At 42.3% G+C, this 9,317-nt stretch overlaps 1 protein-coding gene across 6 annotated transcripts in view; it reads right to left on the bottom strand.

Moving 5' to 3' along the window:
• Nucleotides 1–1,755: 1,755 nt before the first annotated feature.
• KCNH1 (potassium voltage-gated channel subfamily H member 1) overlaps nt 1,756–9,317 on the bottom strand; it is a 173,812-nt gene continuing 166,250 nt past the window's right edge. For 2 of the 6 annotated variants that reach the window (XM_085054900.1, XM_085054901.1), the window contains one exon: nt 1,756–8,801. In XM_085054900.1, the coding sequence (XP_084911026.1) occupies nt 7,953–8,801 (849 nt within the window). In that variant the 3' untranslated portion in view covers nt 1,756–7,952. The remainder of the gene's footprint in view (nt 8,802–9,317) is intronic. The other 4 variants (XR_014850724.1, XR_014850721.1, XR_014850723.1 and 1 more) reach the window with 4 other exon arrangements.

Below are 9,317 nucleotides of genomic sequence, written 5' to 3'. Positions count from 1 at the left end.
GGTCCCTCCTGCTGTTCCACGACTGCAGACCCAGCCAGGAAAAAACACCCCTTGCCTGGCAGGGGTCCCCTGGAGCTGCACACTAATTCATAACCAAACAGAAGAACAATACCTGCAGCTATTTCTGAGAAAAATCAGAAGCTACAGCACACTCCCTTTGCTCTAGAAACCTTCTTTCTGTGCTCTGAATGTGCTCCCAGGTGAAGGGAATGAGGAGCAGGGGCTGGTGCAGGTGGGTGTGAGGCTGCTCACAGCTGCTGCCCAGCTGAGCCCAGGCCTGGTGGGCAGCATGCAGAACATGAGCCTCTGCAATCTGGCATGCAAATCTGGCAAAAAGTGCTGTAGTTAATCACCTTTGGTTTGAAATGCTGTGGGGCTGCGGAGGGGAGAGAAGCTCTGATGGGGAACATTGTGTGGCCAGTGCTACTCCTCCTGCACTCACTGAGACTTGGAGCATCACCAGGGAGGCTGCGAAGAATGCAGGAGCAAAGAAAATAATGAAGAATTCATAAAATGAGCACAACAGCCTCTAGGGAATTAAAAAAAAAAAAAGACCAAACCAAGAAAACCAACAAAAAACCAACTAAACCCAAGCAAAAGCACATGCTTTCACTATGGTAATTTTCCCTTTTCTAGTAAGTATAAGGAACACTGTATAACATCATGCAAAAGAAAGCTGGATTTTCATGCTGGCCAGAGAAACAATGCGAGTGACGAGAGATCCTGTCACACCACATACGACAGTGGATGCAGAAATGGTGTTAAAAATAGCTCCTCATTGTGCTCCTTGGCTGCTCTCCGTACAGTTCCGCCCCAGCTCGGCAGTCTGAAAGCTTATGCTTTAATGCTGTTCTTTTGGAGGTAAGACTGACAATCCCATGGAATGTCTTAATACAGGTGACAGCCACATGCACCAGACCACTGAGTGAGAGGATGGAGAATGAACCACAAAAATGGCTGCAAAGCTCACAGGGCCCAGGCTGACATCCTGAAGACTAAAACTTGGTATAAACTTCCAGCAGGAATGACTGCTGACTGTGATCCTGTCACGTATGTCCATCCTGACCTGAAAGCATCTCCTGTTCCCATGACCTTCGGTTATTGATTCCTTTGTTGAGGTAGCCAACAAAATGATATTCATTTCTGCCTGTGGTAGCAGTGTCACTGCCAGGTGACATACTGCTAGGGACTTCACCTGTGGGGTTTGGGTAAGTCCATGGTGAGGTGACTTTCTTCTGCAGCAGATGACAGGACAGCAGAAGCTCCTTTGATCTCTGGTTTCCATAGCTTCTGTAATAGTTTTCAGATACTGCAGTAGTGAACACAGTCTAAAACACAGACCAACTACAGACACGTGGACCCTCAGGACATGGGATGATCATTTCAGACAGATCACAGCCAGTCCTCCAGTGATCTCGTTTTGCTCAGCAGACACCTGGGCTAGACTGAGGTCAGCAGCACAGGACACTGCCTGGGTGTCAGGATATTCACTTTAGAGAGCACCTGAGTTCAGTTTACAGTGAGCCTAGAAATGTGAATCCCTTTGCACAGATACACATCAGAAAGAAATCTGAAAAAACAACTGGAATCATTTACAACCAAAGCAATAATATCCCACTGCACCACTGATAACACTTAAGATAAAAAGCCAACAGCAACAAAACTGCAAGCCAGAAGTTCTAGAGGGTAATTTAAAACCACCTTGTTGATCTTAGGATCACATTCAATACAGAGAAAAGCACACCAAAGCAACTGTAATGTATAAAATAGTTTATTACTATAATAAATAAAATTAAACTTTTTTTTTACAAATATTATTTGTGCTTGTTTAAAAATGTTGACTAGGGATATCATTAATGGAGGTGGCTGCATTTGTAACTGAAACATTCCCAGACGGTGTGTATACATACATCCATACACACACTGTCTATCTACTGGCAGCTGCTTTGCTGACCACAAAAATAGTATCTACTCATTCTCTGTTTCTAGTCATGCTTCATTGAACAAAGTGACAAATGCAAAGAAAAAGAACCGAGGATATTTGGTGGATTTCTGAAAGGATAAAAACAAGTGAAGTACATTGAGAAGCGCCAAAGCAACTGCATTAACTGCATATCAATCAAGTGTCCATGCAGTGGTGGCTAAATATTGAAACGCAGACAGGTCTCCAACAGATGTACAAATATTGATTGCATGTAGGTACAATAATATAACACATTCATTAGAAAACTCAGTATTTCTTTATAGAGCAGTTCGTCCTGATACAAGATTATTGAACTTCTTTCATCTACAGCTAAAATGATTCTTTTTTCTATATTAGTGGTCACAGATTTAGTGGGAAGAAGAAAAAAACCCATGAGCCTTTCAGAACAGTTAGTGAGAACCTGGAACTGTTTTGTTAATATTAAGCATTTGGATCCAGTTACAGAGATATTCTGGGATTACACATCAAATATGTTTACACAACACTCAACAATCAGCTTGAAACAAATTACAGTTGCAGGTAAATTCACATTAGCTTTGTCAAACTGTAAAAGAAAGTCTGTGAAACAAACACTTTCGCAATATGACAGGTTGACTCCCTGATACACAAAAGTGTTTCGACAATAGCTATGTCTCTTTGTTTTATGATGGGAGAGGGCAATTGGAGTAATTCATTATCCTAATAAGAAGGCAATAAGTGGAGAAAGAAATGTGATTACCAGCAAGTGATTTCCATTAGATTTAGAAAGCTAATCAAAGTGCTTCATCTTTAGGCAACACTGTAAATACTACAGAACATTAAGAAGGAAGAAGAATGGAATCACAGTTTGAATTATATCACTTATGAAAGGGTCTTAAGGCTAAATGCTGGATATATCTTATTGCAAAAAAAGCTTTATTTTTATTTAATTGAATCAATGCTTCCCACAACAATGTGGTCAAAATTATGTCAGATTGGAGGGTACAGTATCCTACTGTGCCTCACCCCAAATTTCTAGAGCTTCCCCTTCACGGGACTCTCTCTAAAAGGTTTGTCTCGATGTATCATAAGTGCAGCTAAAACACAGACTTTGTTATTGCCAATACACCCACAGGAGACTATGTGGAAATGAAAAGTTCAGTAGAAGACGTTTTTTACCACCTAACACCAGGACAAGAAAGCAGAGATGCAGCAGCTATGTGTTATGCTGCCCATGAGAAGGATAGGCTCAGCACCTTTGAGACAGCCCCTGGTACCAGAAAAAAATAAATCCATCTATTCCACCATCTCTCTTGCAGGAAAAGCCATGAGAAACACTACCAGGGCAGCTTGGCTTCAGAGATACTGTGAGCAACAAACACCAGCTTATGAGTCTCATCCCCACCAACTAGGATACAGCATTTTTCCAATTTCACATGGATTTCTCTTTCCTGACTATCATGACCCTCACCAGATCTTCCCTCAGTCACACTATTTACCAGACTCACAGTATGAAGTTGAGGCCAGCTAGAAAAATCAAAAATCATGGCCTTAAAAGTTCAACAGTTAACAAACAAGACACTAGGACACTCAGTGGATGTCTACTGTGAAGATTTAAGCTCCCTTCTTGGATTGGAATCATTAAATGAGGAATGTGCTTTTACTTAACAGAAATGCAATCCATAGACTTATCTATATATAGATATTATATATATATGTGTGTGTATGTACACGCATCTGCACAAGCGCAATCATACACGTTGTTTATCTAGTAAAGACAAATTATGTAGTAAATCTTTTCACAGGTTGGTTAAGAGTGGTTGAAAATATATCACCAGATAGTCACAGTTAGTATCTTGTTCAGTTCATTAAAGGGAAGTACTGTAGAAACAGAACATCGCCTTCGAAGCTGTTAAACAGGGAGTTCGCTGGGATTCAGGGCAGAACTGTGGAAGAGATGTAAAGGAAGAATGGTGTTTTCAAAAGGATACTTGTAATACCAGACAGAAGTAAATTAATCTGAACAAAGCAGGGGTGAGGGCTGGGGTTTGCTTTTTTAATCCTTTTTTATGTGCTGCATATTTGTGGTCTTTCTAACCATTTAAGCATGAACTTTCAGAAGTTCCCATTTTACCAAATAATAATATAGGCTCCTTCTCTCAACTAGCTTCTTTTGACTGAAATTTAATTACACCATATAGTCAAAACGGAACACATCATCTCTTTTAGAATGATGCAGGTCATTTAGCAGGTTGTTAAATGGCAGAAGCACTATGCCAGAACACAGTTAAAACTGAGGTTTTGGTTTGGGTTTTTTCCTTAGAGTATGTACAAGAATTTGCTTGTGAAGGGGCAGAGTCTTATGTTCTGAGATCCTTCATTTCTAAGCTGGAAAGTAATTTAAGTGAAAAGGCTTAACCAACATGTAGAGAGGAACAAGAGAAAAAGGAAAAGCTGACAAATAACAATTATGGTGAGTCCACATGCCATCCAGCCACTGGCATCTGTCTGAGTGTAAGGCTCAGTAGAGAAAGACGGATTTGTAACAAAGGGGCTTTCAGCCACTCCTTGAAGGAAAAGTGCTGCACTGGCAGAGCCTGGGCACCACAGCACAGGTCCAGATTAGTTCAGGGTTCAAAGGAGTGGGCATGGATTTGTTCATTTTTTAACCACTCAGTAGTCCAGGGAATCCGAACACCAGAGCTCATCCTAGATAGTATTTTTTTTTCAAATTCTGTTACAACAAATACAGGTTGCTGAGGGATGATGCACTCTCCTACAAGCAGCTTTAGTGCCTGACACTTCATAAAAATGGGCCTAATCTCAGTTACAGCTGTACAGGTCTGAGTGACACTGACTGCTGTCAGGACTCAACCTGGAGCAGATACCCTGAAGGTGTCACTGTAAGGAGCAGAGTTTCTCTCCAGTTTCATGACCGTAACAAAATTAAATTTGGCCATAATCTTCAAAGACATTAAATTTTAAGTGGACTTCAGGAGTGTGTTACAATCTTTGAAGACTTTACAAATGGATAATAAATGCCTTTATAGGCCATTGTAAGAGCCTGAAAAAAGCCTTAGAAAAGGACTGGGTGTTGCACCCACTGTCATACAGGGTGGGGAGGAGTTTGGCATCTTTCTGAGCATCAGACTACACAAGGAGCACCCCCAGAAAATGGGGACTTGTCTTTGTTCACAGGCCTGGGTTGTTATCATTACAATTAGGGGACTTCTAGGGCTGGTCCTGCCGGGATTCCAGGCTGGGCAGTCAGCAACAGCAGAATAACCTTTAACATATCCCTGAGGGCACACAAAAGTATCACTGAGAAACATCAATTCAGTATCAGCAACAAAGGGCCAGGTAACCTGCAAATGCACATTTAATTCTAGGTCTGCACTGCAATTCTGGAGATACTAGGCACATACTTGGGAGGTGGTAAACATTTCCTCCCTTGTCCACCTGGAATAAGCTAATGTCCATGTTTATCCAACTGCAGATAAATGGATGACACTTTCACAAAGGACTTGCTAAGATTTTAGACTTTCAGCCTTTCAAAAATTTTATGAAGAAAAGTGTCGTGAATAGCATGCTGGTGAGGAATTTGTCTGGGTCAGGAAACTGACCCAAGGCAGTCTCTAAAAACTTGCTAGAACTTTTGGAAATCAATTACAAATCCTTGTATACCAGTACACCCGGGGTTTACTTACATAGTATTTACTATCTAAGGAGACTAGAAAGAAAAAAAGTTATGACAGAGTTTCTCACAGAAACTGTGGATGGATGGGTTTCTATGGCAGCTGTGCCATTGCTGTTGCAGATAACTGCTGCCACTTGCAGTGATTAAAGCACCAAACACAAACAGTGTGGCTTTGGTCAGAGAGAGCCTTTCTCAGCACTGCAGATCTGCAGTGAGCAACTGTAAAAAAACACCAGGTACCCCTGGAAAAACCTAAACATGGAACCAGAATTAAGTTAAGGAAATGGCTTCTTGATTTCAGAGCAACTCACCTCCCCACATGCCTTTTCCTGTGGGAGGGAAGAAGGTAACCTACAGATTTGAACCTGAGAGTTGTTTCTCAGGACTATTTCAATCCTTGGGTATGAATTCACAATCTTTGGGCACCTCCATACCAAACCAAGGAGTAAGACCCTTGAAAGTCAATCCTAAACCACCTGCCTCTGGACTTCTACATGGTGGTGCTGTGCTTGGAATAATAGTTAGCTTCGAGAGCAAGGGCAGTTACTGCAGAACAGGTACAAACAAATACACTGCTGGCAGGACCTGAGCTGGGAGCTCTGCACAGCACAGCCTCCCCACTGTGCCAGGTATCAGTGGATCTACCACCTCCCAAGGGATGTGTGACACAGTTCTGCATTGTACCATGCAAGCATCAGGCCAGCAGTAAATCCTTAAAATTGATCATGTTCCTTGCCTCTTCCGAACTTAACATGATCAAAAATCTTCCCCAAAAAAATCATCTCTTTCTTTGTAAATGACTCAGTGCCAAGGAAAAAGAATGAGACACACACAGCATCAAGACCTATTGCCATTAAAAATGAAAACCCCTTGAAGTGCAGTATGGTACCATACTTCTGAGCTATAAGCTACTGTTAAGCAGTGAACATACCAGATCAGTGGAGTGAATATCCTGTGAATATACACCTATATCCCAAGATGAGAACCCTAGGCATGATACCAGCTATGCTACCCTATATGAATAATGAAGAGTAGTTTTGGTAAAGTGCTTCAATCTTCCTCCAAAAAAAGTTATGAAAATATAAGTTTTGGAAACATCTCCTTCTTTAAGAAGCAGATCTCTTTGTTTCCTTGCTACAATAGCACTTGCATACAGTAAGCACTGTATTTCTACCTCTACTATCCATTTGTTTCCAAGGTAGATTAGATCAGGAACAACACATCTGGATGTAGAGGAAAATGCCACAATCTAAAATTGTTAAAAATTCCGTGAAAGCCTTTGGCTACAATGAATATTATCAAAACAGAAACTTCTGAATAATAATTTAACAAGAATTAAAAGAGCAGATTCATAGCAGAACAGGATGTAAATGCCACAGTATATTTTCATCGGGAGGCAAATCTGCAGGACCTGTTAGTGATGTTCCAAATACGTTGTGCCATGGGCTGCTCTCAGGTACACTGCACACCTAACCCTCTGGCCTCCAGCAGCTGGAGTTGAAAGCAAAAGTATCAAATATTGAAAGACATCAGAGACAGAAGTTAAGTTTTTGAAAAAACATAAAAAGTTTTGAAAAAACATATCCTTGATTCAGTGAATGACAGTGTGGAAGGTCCCATTTATTAACAGATATGAAATACTGTGGGTATTTCTGAAGATGTTGCTAAATGTAATTGTTCTAGCAATATGTCAGTTTGAAATTAAAAAGTACCATTTTTTTTTCATCTTATTAGCCCTTCCTTGACTACCCAAAAGAAACTTCAGCACACAATGAAATACATGTCTCCTACTGCTCTTTTCATTATTACAGATATATGAAAATATACTGTGACATCCAACATGCTGTAGAGGTGACTGAGACAGTGACAGCAGCAACAAAACAAAAAAACAACCAACCCACCAAACACTGAAAAGATAAGCACCCTGGCAAGTGCTTATTCATATAGGCATAACCCGAGCTAAGGACATAAGGCATGCTCCAAAAACCTCAGAGGTCACCTGGGGCTCACAGGGACGGCTGCTGCTGTCAGAATTCTTATTCCAACATCCCGAGATAGAGAGGGAGGGTGGGGGGAAATGAGGACAAAGGGAGAAAAGAAAAACTTCAGAAACTGTACCCTTGCTGTCAAAAAGGCTTCAAAGTCAGCTGCCATCTTGACATGAGGTTGCAATTCCTGTTACCATACCTTTTTAGACAGAGGGAACATGCTTAGTGAATGGGTCCCTCACTCATTTTCAAGAGAGATTAAATGTAAAGGGTTAGGGGGCTGTTTCTTTGTTGGTTGGTTTGTTTGTTTTTAAAAAGAAACACCTCAGCTAGCTCCAAACACATCTTTTTCTGATTCTGGAGACTGGGGCCTTGATATTTCAAACAACTCCTGTGGCGACTGAGAGCTTCTTCTTGAGGTTAATATCCTAAGTATCTCAGCAAGCTGATTTTCTATATTGGTCATTTTTGTGTTTAAAGCCTTGATGTCCTCTTTCAACTCATGTTTCACTTCTAGCATGGTGGCCTGAAGAGTCTGTTCTGGGATGGGATAAAAGGAATGCTTGACCTCGGTGAGGACCGGGCTATGGTCCTGCGGGCTTCTCGTCTCCCCGGCGTTATCCAAGCGCAAGTCACTTTTTGTAATGCCGCTGTCACAAGAGTCTGTCTTCTTCAGGGTAGCTTCTCCTGAAGCTTTAGTTCTCTCTGGTAAAGTCTCCATGGACTCTGCTTTGGAGACCTTGTTCCAGTCTTCCCCTTTCCCGCAGGCTTCCTTGAACTTGGCCCAGCCTTTCCGCCGCGGGTAGTCTCCTGCCGCCTTGCAGGCCGCGTGCTCCGCCGGCGGGGCCTGCAGCTTGGCCTGGTCGGAGGCGCCGGAGGTCGAGGCGGGCTGGTAGGACACGGGGGTGGCCGGGCTCTCCCGGACAGTCACAACGCTGGCCTTGACCACTGCGCGGGCAGAGGACTGCTCCCCGACAGCGTTGCCCTTTTCCACATCCAGGTCATCCGGGTCTCGGCCCCTCTCCGCTGCGAGCCGCGCTTCCTTCTGCTGCCTGAACCTCTGGAACAGCCGCCGGACAGGGTGATCTGGGGGTAAGATCAGAGGGGCTTCGTTCTTCCTCTTCATTCTCTCCTCTTCTTCCCGCTTGACGTCGCTGATTTTCCGGAACACGATCTACAGGGGGAAAGAGATTTCACTCTGTGATTAACTGCACATTTGTTAAGGGGGAAAAGCTGGAGAAAGAATTATTTGAAAGAACCTATTTTAACTGAGAAGTGCACAACCTCTGCACATTTATAGCAACATTTGAAAATGTCTTATGTTGTGTGGAACATGTCTTATTTCATTATTTAAGAGCAGACACCATCTGTCTTGTAACACCAGAAAGAAAAAAAAAATATTTCTCCAGCCCTGACAGGTCAGCAAGGCAGTGCCATTGGAAATATAATGATCCCAAGAAGATATTTGTTCTATTTTGTGTTAAAAGTTACTTCTTGTATTTGTTTTCCCAACTCTGTGGTTTAGCACCAAGTTTCTAACGTTACAGAGCCATTCCCATCGGTTTCATCTCAGAGCACACTCACTGCAAATGATCTGATATTATTTTAGTGCAGCTTGGCCATTCGTGGTGCCAGTACAGCAGAGATTACTCTGCACTCTGACAGCAGTTTGCAAAGTGCTTCTTGCCCT

This window comes from Lichenostomus cassidix, chromosome 3, assembly GCF_008360975.1.
Source record: "Lichenostomus cassidix isolate B80296 chromosome 3, HeHo_3.0, whole genome shotgun sequence".
NCBI lineage: Eukaryota > Metazoa > Chordata > Aves > Passeriformes > Meliphagidae > Lichenostomus > Lichenostomus cassidix.
Note: the sequence above shows the minus strand (reverse complement) of the source record. Positions and strands in the feature narration are given on the sequence as shown.